The sequence below is a fragment of the Salvelinus fontinalis genome, chromosome 23 (genome assembly GCF_029448725.1).
Source record: "Salvelinus fontinalis isolate EN_2023a chromosome 23, ASM2944872v1, whole genome shotgun sequence".
Lineage (NCBI taxonomy): Eukaryota > Metazoa > Chordata > Actinopteri > Salmoniformes > Salmonidae > Salvelinus > Salvelinus fontinalis.
Genome location: NC_074687.1, coordinates 10,474,868 through 10,489,762, shown reverse-complemented (window position 1 = coordinate 10,489,762; position 14,895 = coordinate 10,474,868). Strand labels below are relative to the sequence as shown.

The following is a 14,895-nucleotide window of genomic DNA, read 5'->3' as shown; positions in this document are numbered from 1 at the left end:
CTGAAAGATGAGACGTTAAAGATTCAAATAAATATTGGTTTGATCTCGTACAAGCAAACCACACACCCATGAGTCAATGTTCACCTCACATGTCCATATTTGAAAACAGTATCAACATTTATAATCGCTATGTTTGATCCACAGTTAGAAGAATGACATGGGCTTTTCTCCACGTTGTCCAGAACAGAATGAGCTTCCGTTTGTCGTATTGTGAAGAAAATGTGCCTTGCAACATGCACTTGAATGCACTCCATTCTATTCACACCAAAATTACAATACGTTTGTCTGAAGTGCCCTCTGAAAACCTAACACTGTAATGTCATATTTTATAACGTTTAGCTAGTCATGTTGGCAATAGAATATGCTTTCAAATGATGCCCACCTGATCCAGATTTTGATTTATAATGGAATGTTTTTGGATTGCGTAAACAACAAATGCAATTGTGTGAGGGTGGGGACGCAGGGCTGTGTTACGAACAAAAAAACTGCAAGTGTGCTTGCTTCAGGTCCTTAATGGCAAAGCTAGGAGAGCTCAAAAAAGCACTTTATAGTAGGAAGCTTTTTCGTGACCTCGGTGACCTTTGGCAGCTGGCAGGAAATGGCTTCAAAGGTCACAGGGTCAAATACATGTCACAGGAGTAGGTATAAGTTGCCCTTAACCACTGATTCAGGGTCAGATGTTTCCTCATACCACTGGTATTTAAGGGTAGACGCAAAAATAAGGTTAAATAACCTCACAGATAAGCTAAACAACAACAACAGAGCCAGTTTATGGACTCCTAGCATTCTAAGTCACAGAGAGGCTAAACAACAACAGAGCCAGTTTATGGACTCCTAGCATTCTAAGTCACAGAAGGTTTTCTGAAGGATTGTGATGTTGACCGTTTTCTTTTTTTAGAAAGTGTAGCGTTGTGGTATCTCTCTTGCCGTGATGTGTGTTTTGTCCAATATTTTTATTTTTATTCCCAGCCCCCGTCCCCGCAGGAGGCCTTTTGCCTATTGGTAGGCCATCATTGTAAATAAGAATTTGTTCTTAATTGACTTGCCTTGTTAAATAAAGGTTAAATATTTTTTTATAAAAAATACTATACAGTCTTCTCGATCTCTTTGTAAACACCCCCTCCCTCTGCCTTGTCTTTCTCTCTCCAGACGTCATACACACCCAGGGCCCTCTGGACGGCAGCCCCTATGCTAAGGTCCGCAAGAAGGAGTCCATCGAGGACGCGGTCACTGCCAACGACCTCTTGCCCACCGCCACCGAACACGTCCTACCCACAGTTGACCACGCCTTGTCGGTGAGCAGCGACTCCGGCAACTCCACGGCCTCCATCAAGACCGACCGCACTGATGAGCCTGCCCCAGCAGCAGCAGCCCCAGCAGTGAGCCAGCCGCCAGCGGCCCAGGAAGAGGCCCCAGTCTCGGGCACGGTCCTGGCCGTCCAGCCCATCAGTCCCCAGGAGAAGCAGGAGTTGGAGCAGCTGCTTAGTGGCCTGGAGGGCCCCATGCATTGCCAGGGCTACCTGTCCTCCCCATCGGGCGGAGGTATGGGGATAGGACTAGGGGGAGGGGGAATACTACACCTGGTGCCCGCCCAAGTTCATGTGAATGGCCACAACAGCAGCATGGACAGAGAAACAGATATTCTGGATGATGAGGTGGAACTGCCCACCAGCCAGGAAGGTAACAGCATGGATAGCTTGGGCACTCTGTCATCCCTGGAAGGGAGAGCCACGCCAGCAGACCTCTACTACCAGGCTGAGACAGTTATCAACGGACAGGACAAGGTCCCCTATCTAGAGAGGAGCATCCCAGACGGTTCCCCGGAAAAGGGGGCAATAGGCTCACATGATGTGGATGCCCAGGTTCCCGTCACCTTAGTGCGTAGCCTCTGCTCAGCTCAGGATGGGACAGGCGAGTCCATCCCCCCGGCGAGCGATTACATTATCAGCCAGAATGGAAACCTGTATCGCTCGCAGTCGTTCGGTGCAGAGCAGAATCCCCTCCCCCGAGCGCCAGCACGTAACACCAGCAGTCGTAACGCCGTCCAACGTGGGCTCAACGTGTGGCAGCAATATGGCGTCCCAGAAGAGCCGGTGATGGACGGGGTGTATTTTGGCTCTCCTCCACCCTCCATGCCTCTACAGAGCCACCACAGCATGCCCCACTTCCCCCACCAGGAGACTGCCTCACAGCAGGAGATTGAGCAGTCCATTGAGGCCCTCAACCTCCTGATGCTGGACCTGGACCCCGGCCGCCCGTTGGGGCAGGTTCCGAAGTCCCAGAGTGCCCCGGGGGAGAACAAGGAAGTGGTGACCACACAACCATCATTTTCCCAGTCCCAGGCCAGGCCCTCCTACCAGGCTGACTCAGCTATCTCGGGAAGCCCTGTGCCCAGCCTAGCTCAGGTCATGCTGAGGTCCTCCCCTTTCCAGCCATCTACGTCTCCAGAGCCCTCTGCCATCCAGAGACCAACAGCCATCTACCAGCCTGGTCCCTCTGTAGCCCCCATCCCTGGCTTCCCCACTGAACCTTCCAGCCAAGGGGCAGCCAGAACCAGCTCTCCCACCCAGGTCCCCAGTAGCGTGGGACAACTGCAGCTGAAACCCATCAACATGTACCCCCCTAGCACCATGTTCCCGTCCCTGTCCCCGGAGCTCCAGGAGTCCCAACAGAGCCCTAGTGCCAAGTCCTCATCACCCAATCCCAGAGATGCAGAGCCTGATGAAGTGTTCAACGTGGAGGGCCTAGTTGCCCAGCGTGTGTCAGGTAAGACTGCAGAACTCATGTGTTGTCATTGGCATATACAGTAGGTGTGATTTCATAAACAAAGGAAACAGGGAGGTGATATTCAAGTCGAGGACACATTAGGTGTGATTTCATAAACAAAGGAAACAGGGAGGTGATATTCAAGTCGAGGATACGTTAGGTGTGATTTCATAAACAAAGGAAACAGGAAGTGATATTCAAGTCGAGGATACATTAGGTGTGATTTCATAAACAAAGGAAACAGGAAGTGATATTCAAGTCGAGGACACATTAGGGTGTTAAAAGAGAGAAACAAACAATTTTCATGAATATGTATGAGACGCTAACAGAGAACATGGTAATAGTTTTCTCCTGAAACTGACACTTTCTTTCCTTTACAGTTTTTTTGTACATTTTTTTTTTTTTACCGCACAAAGACATGAACAGAAAACATCTCTCGGTACAACATGTATCTGTAAAAACCCCAGAGTACCCCTCAGAATATCCAATGGGAGGTCAGCTTGACAGCTTGATGCGCCTCGTTGGTGTTGATATAAGCCCTGTGAGGTCACAATGCTACGGCTCAATGCTACGGCTCTTAATAAGCCTCACTGAAATTGTTTTTAACAGTGATGCAGAACTATGCCAACAAACACAAGGGTAAACTGTCAATGACATTATGAAACCATTTGAATGTATTCTGCCTGGGTGGCCAACCCTTTTCCACGAGAACAACTCATGTACCTTATATACATGGCAGTTATCCCTCTTGACAAGCTTTCCAAAGTGCATATTTCAGCTAATCGTATCTCATGACAGTCTTCGTTAGCAGTGAGGTCATCAGTCATCGCACATGCTCACAAGATGAGCTCTCGCCAACGGAGAAAGTTCGCTGGCTTAACCAAACACAGTTATGCAGTGTGGAAACCTGCCATAAAGCCAGCAGAGACCAGTGATATGGAAACGTATTGCTAAGCTGTGAAGGGACAGCTCTGATTCAACTATAAGACAGGGACTGTTACAATAATGGAGTTGAATAGAATAGAAAGCATTAATGCATCTTCTTGATTCTGAAATGATGAGTTTCGGTGAAACACCATTATGGCCGGACAGTGATAATGCTATGGTGCTTTTATACACAATAAACAGCATTATGACCGGACAGTGATATAACTACTTTATTTATTTAACCGGGCAAGTCAGTTAAGAACACATTCTTATTTACAGCAATGGCCTACCGGGGAAGAGTGGGTTAACTGCCTTGTTTAGGGGCAGAACGACAGATTTTTACCTTGTCAGCTAAGGGATTTGATCTGGCAACCTTTCGGTTACTAGTCCAACACTGTAACCACTAGGCTACCTGCCGCCCCACTGTCTGACCCATATGGCCAAACAGAGATAGGTTATGGTGGTTTTATACACAAATCTAATAAAACTTTATTTATAGAGCATTCACAACACACATTACTGTAAAATAACAAACTATAGGAGAGAATATTGCTCTCTACTTGTTTGTCACACAACCACTTTGTTTCTCTGGTCGGATGGCTCAAAGACACTGATATTAGACTTCCCTTATCATTTGGTTGTCAGGGGATACAAGCCCACTTCGTCAACATGTACAGGCAGCTGTCTGCTGAAACATATACGACACGTCCACTTGTTGGTAATATTACTGACATATTCACTGATATTCCCTGGTCATGTCATGATAGTCACTGATCATGTCATGGTAGTCACTGATCATGTCACGATAGTCACAGATCATGTCATGATAGTCACTGGTCATGTCATGATAGTCACTGGTCATGTCATGATAGTCACTGATTATGTCAGTAATTTCTCTCATAGATGTTTGACATTTCTGTCATATTGTGAGCGATTATGATTGTAATTCTGTACGTTTTTATAAACTAGCAAATAACTTTTCTTATATTTTTTTCCTTTCTGTGGACCATCTCTTCATCTCTCTACCTCTCCCTCATTCTCTCTCCTCTTCATCATCTTCATCCTCCTCATTCTCCCTCATCTTCATCACCTTCCTCCTCCTCATTCTTCTGCCGACTCCAATTATACCCCTGCTCTAACCAGAGTACTCGGCCCGAATGCAAAGCCAACTCACGTCTCCTCAGTCTGAGCACCGTCGCTCCCTCTCCCTCTCTGGTTCGTTTCCCTCCTCTTCCCCTCCCCTGTTTTACCCTGCCACTGACTCCTCTTCCAAACTAACCTTGCTGACTGTTTTTCCATGGCACTGCCTGCTAGTTTGCTGTTTGCATTTGTTGCTTCCTGTTTTATCCCTTTCTTTCCATCTCTGCCTCACTCTCTTTTTTTCTCATTATCTTTCTTTCTCTCTCTCTCGCTCACTGTCTCTCTCTCTCTGTCTTGTCTCTCTCTCTCTCTCTCTCTTGTTCTGTTTCTCTCACTCTCGCTCTGTCAGTCTCTCCCTCTGTTTCTCTCTCTCTATCTCTTGCTATGTCAATGTAATCTAATGTCCAGTTTTCCAAAACACCGTCCTTCATCTCTGTTTGATGGAGGAGGCAGTTTGATGTTTATTTCTCAAGGTTAAGGCATCAACCCAACACAAAAAAAAGGGTAATATTGAAGTTTTAGAAGGACGAGATGAGGAAGCACAAAGGTGTCTTTGTGCAGACTCACATCAGAGCGCATGTCACAACATACCGCCAGGGAACAATACCCAAGGCCCGGAAACACTGGCCTCTTTCAAGGCTGCTCTTTCCATCTTCTGTTTTTAACATTTCCATCACATGCAAAGGGCACTAAATCTATGGGGAAGACTGCTTTAGACTCCCGTTTGAAAACATTGTGAAGGTCTTATCTGTTCATGAGAAGAGGTAGAATAGGATGCACAGTTCTTTTCTTTCAGGAGCCTGGAGTGGTCTACAGAGTACTGTACTGTACTGTACTCCACAAAGTCAGAGTAGCCCTGGGAGTCCAAGGACTGTAATGAATGACCACATCCATTCTATTTACACTGAGTATACAAAACATTAATAACACCTGCTCTTTCCATGAGGTAGACTGACCAGGTAAAAGCTATGATCCTTTATTGATGTCACTTGTTAAATCCACTTCAGTCAGTGTAGATGAAGGGGAGGAGACAGGTTAAAAGAAGGAATTTTAAGCCTTGAGACAATTGATACATGATACTTGTGTATGTGTGTCATTCAGAGGGTGAATGGGTAAAACAAAATATTTAAGTGCCTTTGTGTCAAGAACTGCAACGCTGCTGGGTTTCTCACGCTCAACAGTTTCCTTTGTGTACCAAGAATGGTCCACCACCCAAAGGACATCCAGCCAACTTGACACAACTGTGGGATGCATTGGAGTCAACATGGGCCAGCATCCCTGTGGAATGCTTTCAACACCTTCTAGAGAGCCTGCCCTGACACATTGAGGCTGTCAGAATTGGGTCCGACCTGGTCAACAGGAAGAAAAACACTTTGTTTGGTATATTTGGATACATACAGTACAAAGATATGCTTGCAATCTATTCAATACATTACTTTGAAGGGAATTCCCCTTAATTTTACCCCAGATAACCCTTCCTCACCATAACATAGTCCCTCACAGGAGCATATTCACAGCGCGGTGTAGGGAGATGAGTGCTAGCCCTGTCTTGATAAAATAGATTGTCCCACTTCCTATGCCTTGGATCCATTTTATTCAAGACAATATCTGTGTTTAAATGGTTGAGAAACGGTGGGGAGGGGGAGAAGTCAATTCCCCAAATATATCCTGGGAATCTCTGCTGTAACAGCTGGAAGCTATTAGCCATCGCCAGGGCAACGGCACAGTGTTTGACAGGCTCCGCTGTGCATACTGGGTCCATCTGTTTTCCGTGATTCCAGGCCCGTTTTGGAGGGGGAGGGGTTACCAGCTACACACTATTCATGCACCAGTGCTTGAGATGTATCTAACAATGCCCTTCCTCGATCCACAAATCAAAATCTGAGCTCAGCCTGGACATGTGACACTACTTAAGCCGCACCATTGGAGGAAAACCAAGAGTAAATAAATGGGCATATGAATGGCATGTGTGCAGGTTTTGCCGTTTTAGGCCTACTCTTAGATCCTACTCTTAGATCTTGTCACGGTACTGTTTAGGTATGCAGAAAATTGGGTTCCAACAAAATACAATTGAGCCTTGTTCACACTGCACGATTTAATGCTGAAATCAGTTTTGTTTTTCAAGTGACCAAATAGGATTTGCGTGTGTTCAGACAACAGTCATTTTCTGACATGGCAACGCTACTTGTTATAGTAACGACGGGTGTGTGTTCAGTGATGTAGGCTGATTGGTGGTGGTGCTCGTGCTTCCTATCAGTCAGAATTATGTAGCAAGCTATAAGGTGTTCAAAATCATAGTGTAAGAACACCTTTAAAGACTAAAAAGGATAAGATTACAAACAAATTAGTGAATGTGCTAAAAAGCTAAACAGTGACCTAGCTGGCTAGTTGACTGCTGTGACTACTTTCATTTGGAAAGTTAGATAAACAACTAACGAGCTAGTTAGTTACTACATGCTCTTGACAAACTGTCAACAGAGTAGCTAGCAAGTGACAATATATGCCACATAACAGTCTAAAAACCACTTGAGGGCAAATGCATCAGATTTGACCGTACAGACACAAGCCGGATGGCCATTAATCAGATTTGACCGTACAGACACAAGCCGGATGGCCATTAATCAGATTTGTATCTGGTTTTGAACCCACTTACAAAGGTGATGTGAAATGTGGCTAGTAATATATGTGCTTTTTTGGCTTTTCATACTGCAGCAAAAACAACAGATTTGAATCGGATATGCACAAAAGGCTGTAGTTATACTAGATTTCTGTTGATGTGTATACAGTGTTGTGTTTTAGACAGACAGGATGTTAGTTGGCCTCTTAGAAGACTGCTATCCTTTGATACCACCTCCAAAAATCCCCTGTGTAGTCGGTTTAACGTCGTGCAAGATGGAGATATTTCCTCAGAGTCGTGAATATGATTTGCAGGACCCAAACACATAAGGAATGTTTGACTCTTGTATGACCAAAGAGGCCAGATCTATCCTGACAGTAACTATAACCCTCTTAGTTTCCCACAGCTGCAGGCTAATGCTATCGCTAACTTTTCCCCTGTGGATATATCCGCTGGTTTATCCAGCCAGAGGCTGAGCTAGGGCTTGTAAATATTTTTCACGGTTTCCATAACAGTCTCACTAGGGTGTGTTTGCATGCTTTTCCATCTTCGGGACGGTATGTCAGATCTTCAGGCCAGAAGAATACATGAATCAGAGTGATAGTTTGTTTGCAGACAGTCAGTGCTAGCTACAGAGTACATTGCGTTATACCTGGACAAAAAAAGCAATGGAGGTGTTTATGAGCAATTTTCAATGATTCTCAAAGAGAATAATATTTACTCTAAACTTGAAGAACCCAGGGATTTAACATATTTTTAGGAAAAGCTGGATTTGATACAAAACCTACAATGCGTAGAATGCTTACATTAACCTAACATCTATGGTTACGAATGAACAAAAACAAGTTCACTCTAAAAGTTCCCTCCAAAAACCTTCCCTCCGCATATTGTGCCTGTTTAGATGTTTAGACCTCCTTTTTCCTGTCCAAAACTGCATATAGCCGTGCCAAGCCCGCTGTTCACTTCCTGTTTTCATCAAAACCACCTACTGTACCTCACCCGGCCAGGCAGTAACTAACACATTAGGATGACGCTCTTACACAAATCCTGTTTGTTTTACACTGGCAGCTCTCTCTCCTTCCCTCCAAACCCGCCCATTGAAATCAGCTTACTGGACCCTTTGAGGTTCATCCAAAACATTAGCAAACGCCACAGAACATTACCCAGATAACAACAGTTACAAATGTAGACTGTTTTACTGATGTACAAGCAAGTTCTTGATAATCTTGTGGCTTTCAAGGAGAACATTGATCCTCACTGTTCCCAAATGAACAAGCCCAGAGCTCTTATAAACAGTGCCTGCTTGTAGAAAGTTCTGATCCGAGTATTCAACATCAAGTAGCATTTTGAAAGGTCAGCTTTGCCGTTTATAACAGGTTACTTTGTAACTGTTTGCCTATTATGTCGGTCCTGTGGATTAATGGCTGTTCGAAACATTGCCGGTTTGCAGTGAAGAGTTGCATTATCAAGAGCATGATAATGATGTGTGTTTGCAGTGAAGAGTTGCATTATCAAGAGCATGATAATGATGTGTGTTTGCAGTGAAGAGTTGCATTATCAAGAGCATGATAATGATGTGTGTTTGCAGTGAAGAGTTGCATTATCAAGAGCATGATAATGATGTGTGTTTGCAGTGAAGAGTTGCATTATCAAGAGCATGATAATGATGTGTGTTTGCAGTGAAGAGTTGCATTATCAAGAGCATGATAATGATGTGTGTTTGCAGTGAAGAGTTGCATTATCAAGAGCATGATAATGATGTGTGTTTGCAGTGAAGAGTTGCATTATCAAGAGCATGATAATGATGTGTGTTTGCAGTGAAGAGTTGCGTTATCAAGAGCATGATAATGATGTGTGTTTGCAGTGAAGAGTTGCATTATCAAGAGCATGATAACGATGTGTATTTGCAGTGAAGAGTTGCATTATCAAGAGCATGATAATTATGTGTGTTTGCAGTGAAGAGTTGCATTATCAAGAGCATGATAATGATGTGTGTTTGCAGTGAAGAGTTGCATTATCAAGAGCATGATAATGATGTGTGTTTGCAGTGAAGAGTTGCATTATCAAGAGCATGATAATGATGTGTGTTTGCAGTGAAGAGTTGCGTTATCAAGAGCATGATAATGATGTGTGTTTGCAGTGAAGAGTTGCATTATCAAGAGCATGATAACGATGTGTATTTGCAGTGAAGAGTTGCATTATCAAGAGCATGATAACGATGTGTATTTGCAGTGAAGAGTTGCATTATCAAGAGCATGATAATTATGTGTGTTTGCAGTGAAGAGTTGCATTATCAAGAGCATGATAATCATGTGTGTTTGCAGTGAAGAGTTGCATTATCAAGACCATGATAATGATGTGTATTTGCAAACAGACTTTTTTTTTTTTATAAACACCTTGTGATCAAATGTGACCTCTGAATGATTTGGCAGGTGTCCAGTCTTGTGGGACGTCATTGGACGAGGCGTCGGCCCCGCCCCATCACCGCATCACCAGTGAGGGACAATGCATCAACGGCCACGACGAAAGCTCTTCCTACCAACCCCCGGTCCGCTCCCCTATTCGTTGCGTCTCACCGGAGTTCGTCAACACCATAGCGCTGAATCCCGGGGGGCGGCCCAAGGAGGTAGAATGCTCCCGCCCCTAGGCCTAACCTTCTCAAGTGTGTCTCACATAGGATTATAGAGTTGTGATGGCCATAATGAAAACTAATATACGTGTGTTTCTGTGCGCGTCTATGTGTTTTCCCTCCCTCCAGAGACACATCCACAGCTACAGAGAGGCCTTTGAGGAGTTGGATGGAGGCCAAGTCAGCCCCACGCCCACTGTTGGTGGTGAGGTGTTCCCCCATACCCCTGCCTTCCCAGTCTCGCCGCAAACCCCTTACTTCAACCTGTGTAAGTCTCCCCTCTGGCTGGCTGAGGGCGCTGTGGAACTCAGGGCTTTTACCATAGAGAATATTTAATGATGTTCAGCGTTTACCTTTACCTTTACATCTAAAGAAATGTCTTACAGAAGGAAGTGGCATTGCATCTAACTGTATATGCTATTATAAGACATCATGAGAATTACATGTTACATTCAGTTATGTACAGGTCCAGAGTGTAGAAACTATACAACTGATATTATGATCAATAACTTCAGGGTGGTCTTCTGATGCATTTAGTAGACACCTCTTCCATGTGAAAGATAGGCGCTGTCTATCTTGATTTTATTCAGTGCCTGACTTTTCATGTTAAGGCATTTTTTAAAATGAACCTTTATTTAACAAAGCAAGTCAGTTAAGAACAAATTCTTATTTACAATGATGGCCTACCGGGGAACAGTGGGTTAACTGCCTTGTTCAGTGGCAGAACGACAGATGTTTACCTTGTCAGCATGCCACTGAAGAGCAGTACCTCTTAAGACATTGGAGCCCCTTCTGGACTTGAGGTCTACACCACATTTAGGAAACATACACTTATTCACTAATGGTCATTCTCACACAAACACACACACACACACACACACACAGAGAAAGACGCACACACACACGCACACACTTCCGCTAGACACACACACAGTCATACAGACAGACAGACAGACAGACAGACAGACAGACAGACAGACAGACAGACAGACAGACAGACAGACAGACAGACAGAACTATTAAACCTCACTGGTCTAAAGGTACTGGTGCTTTATGTTGAAAAACATAACATAACATAACATTTTTTGTATCCGTGTTGTCGCGCTTCAGTGGCTTGCTCTGCATTTGTGTGCATGGCGCACCTCTGCTCACGTCCTGCTATGTGTGTTGTGAGAGTGTCACTCAGAGGCTTTTCACACTGTGATAGGTCACCTGCATGGCCCTCCCATAGAGCATGAGGCATGGGCACACCCCTCACACCTCTAGCTGTGTCCATCATGATATTACACATGTTTTTGTGTGTCACCGTGTCACATTTTGTTGTTGTGATGTCTTGACAGCTCAGCACCTGTACGCACCATTATGAAAACACACACATTGGCTTTCCCGGGCCTGGACTAAAAATATATTTCAAACGGTGTTCTACATTGAGCATGCTTTTAATTCCAGGACTGGTTATTCTGGGTCAGTGAAACCAGTCCTTTATGTTTCTATTCAGGAGGCATCTGATGAGCTCATAGAACACGTGCAGGTACAACACGAAAAGCGCAGGTGTTTACTGTCAAGACTGTTGTCGTGAAGCATGCTAAATTGTAGGTAATGCTAAGTCATGTTGCTAAAGTGTGTTATGTTATTTTTTTCTTCTCCTAGGCCAAGCTCGTTCCCCTCCAGGTCTGATGAAGACCCCTCTCTCTGCCTTGGGCCTCAAACCCCACAACCCAGCTGAGATACAGCTCAACCAGAGTGGATCAGGTGAGTTAGCATAACTTATTCTGTTATCATAGCAGTGCTCCATTCATGAGCTGGAAGAGCCTGTTAGCATAGCATCATGCATCCTCTGTAGCACGTTTTGCATGGCATTGTGTTACTTACATAGCGTAGTGCTAAAATGTAAGCATTTGTTAGCATAGTGCTACACCCTTGAGGCCTCACCAATGTTAGCAGAGCAACCTATCTTTAGTTTGAGATACTAGTAACATAAGTAGCAACATGGTCATTGAGCCTTGTCTACTGTTTACCCGTTAAACTATAACTACACCCCCTTCACTGTATAAATCACCTCTTCATTTTGGTTTTACAAGCTCTCTTTCTTGGTGAGCTCGCCAGGAAATCGAACATTGTTTATGTCTCAAATGTGGTTATAATGTGGTTGATTTTAGTGACCTAGGAATGTGTATAAGAGCTTGATTTATGGCCCATCTTCATAGGGGTTGCATGTTAATCCAGTCTTCAAAGCTACGCTTCCTTTTGAATCCCATATTTATACAGCCGACAGGCTAAATGTGAGAGAGAGACCCAATAAATATAATTTTAATAAATGATCCCTTTGAACATGTGCTCTTTTTCATCCTCTCTTCTTGGCCTTTATGTCGTGTTTGCTTCTAGTGGAGGCAGGAGCAATAAGATCTCCTTACTGGATGAGGGTTCTAGGAAAGATGTTTGACTTGGCTCATGAGATGTGGGACCCCTCTGCTTTGTTGTTCCTTCTATGCTGACTGTTTCCAAGATTTTAGTCATTTAGCAGACGCTGATATCCGGAGCGACTTACAATAACAACCAGGGTTAAATGCCTTGCTCAAGGGCACAGACAGATATTTAACCTAGTCAGCTCGGAGATTTGAACCAGCAACCTTTCGGTTACTGGCCCAGTGCTCCTAACCGCTAGGCTAACTGTTTCAGCGTTAACACTCACACACAAGCACACACACACACACACAATAAAGATTGTTTTTCCCAAAGTACAGGATGACATGATTTCAAAGCAACTCTCTAATAATGAATTCATTAGGAGAAGAAAAGAAAGAATGTTTGAAATGTAAAAGATAAATGATCATGGTGGCATGTTTACAAGGACGGTGTCACTGTTTAGGGGGAAAGTGCAGCCTTCCTGTGAAGCCAGCATTATCTTCGCGACAGTACACAATGTAATGAAATCACCCTTAATGGCCAACTCTGTATCTCTTCAGAGCCGTTGAGCTACGTGGAGTCAGTGGCCAGATCCGCTGTGGCCGGCAGGGGACCAGCAGGACCCCCCGTGACCCTCACCCCCCCAGGATGGACCTTGACTAGGCAGACGACCCCTGACCCCTCCCCAACCCTCAACCCCCTATTGTCTAGCTGCAGCCCCATCCACAGATCAGAGGGGTGAGTACGAAAACAAACAACATTAAGTCATACTGTAGATTAAATGACATTCAACATACACTGCTTACAGTACATGATATTGGTAAGGAACCAGTGTTCCTGAAATATACTACATGTTTACAGATAGTAAGGGACCATAGATGTTATTACCGCAAGTACTTACTTCTACTGTAGGCATCTTTCTAAACACTGTGTTTCATGAATGTCTCCCCACCCCTCGCTCCATCAGAGAACACCCGTTGGCTGACAGCAGTGCGATCATCCCCTCGCAAGCGGCCATTGACTCCAGCTTACGCTCCTTTCCTTCCGAGGGCACGTATCCCATCCCCTCCCCCAAACCTACTCCCATTGCCACTCCCACCCCATACCTCCAGGCCCTGGGCTCCCCATCTTCCTTCCTTCAAGCCCTGGGAACCCCCACCTCCTCCTACCTGACCTCCAACTACCCCACCCTGTCTTACCTGTGTTCCCCCACCACCACACCCTCCTACCTGGGTCCCAGTGGCCTTATGGGGAGCTATGTCTCCCCGGAACCCAGCCCCCCCCCGCTCCAGCCAGAGGTATCTGCCCAGGAAAGCCTTGTGGTCATCCTCCCCTCGTCAGGATCAGGAAGTCTCCACACACTGCATCGTGACCTCAACACCTCATCTAGCATACCCTCCCTCCAACATCGGCAACAGCCCACCAATCAGTGCAGCCCTGTCATGGGCCACCAGCCCTCTCCGGCCAATGGCTTTGTGGAGTTTGGGATCCCTGGGATGGTAATGACAGGAAGTCCCATGTTGGGCCGCCACCACTATAACCCATGTGTGTCCCAGGGGACACAGTCTAGCCCAGTGCTGAGCCAACAACCGTCCCTGATGCAGGCCTCCCAGGACAGCCCCATGCTCAGTTGCCAGCCCTCCCTCACCTACAGCCAACCCATCCAGTCCAGTATCCACAGCAGTCCGGTGCTGGGCCAACATCCCTCCCTCACCTACAGCCAACCCATCCAGTCCAGTATCCACAGCAGTCCGGTGCTGGGCCAACATCCCTCCCTCACCTACAGCCAACCCATCCAGTCCAGTATCCAGAATAGTCCGGTGCTGGGCCAACATCCCTCCCTCACCTACAGCCAACCCATCCAGTCCAGTATCCAGAGCAGTCCGGTGCTGGGCCAACATCCCTCCCTCACCTACAGCCAACCCATCCAGTCCAGTATCCACAGCAGTCCGGTGCTGGGCCAACATCCCTCCCTCACCTACAGCCAACCCATCCAGTCCAGTATCCACAGCAGTCCGGTGCTGGGCCAACATCCCTCCCTCACCTACAGCCAACCCATCCAGTCCAGTATCCAGAGCAGTCCGGTGCTGGGCCAACATCCCTCCCTCACCTACAGCCAACCCATCCAGTCCAGTATCCAGAGCAGTCCGGTGCTGGGCCAACATCCCTCACTCACCTACAGCCAACCCATCCAGTCCGGTATCCACAGCAGTCCGGTGCTGGGCCAACATCCCTCCCTCACCTACAGCCAACCCATCCAGTCCAGTATCCACAGCAGTCCGGTGCTGAGCCGACATCCATCCCTCATCCACCAGCAGGGCAATGGTAGTAGTCCGGTGCTGGGCCGACACCCGTCCCTCGGCCAGATGTCACAATGCAGTCCAAGTCTGGACCGACACCCAATGCTGCA

General features: G+C 46.0%; 1 protein-coding gene across 5 annotated transcripts in view; it reads left to right on the top strand.

The window, feature by feature from the left end:
- Positions 1–14,895, top strand: part of LOC129820836 (tensin-1-like) — a 310,756-nt gene that overhangs the window by 275,124 nt on the left and 20,737 nt on the right. For 4 of the 5 annotated variants that reach the window (XM_055877852.1, XM_055877854.1, XM_055877853.1 and 1 more), the window contains 6 exons: positions 1,150–2,766; positions 9,883–10,076; positions 10,209–10,347; positions 11,730–11,831; positions 13,046–13,223; positions 13,453–14,895. The exon at positions 13,453–14,895 is cut by the window's right edge and continues 341 nt beyond it. In XM_055877852.1, coding sequence (XP_055733827.1) covers positions 1,150–2,766; positions 9,883–10,076; positions 10,209–10,347; positions 11,730–11,831; positions 13,046–13,223; positions 13,453–14,895 — 3,673 coding nt within the window. The remainder of the gene's footprint in view (positions 1–1,149; positions 2,767–9,882; positions 10,077–10,208; positions 10,348–11,729; positions 11,832–13,045; positions 13,224–13,452) is intronic. The other variant, XM_055877855.1, reaches the window with a different exon arrangement.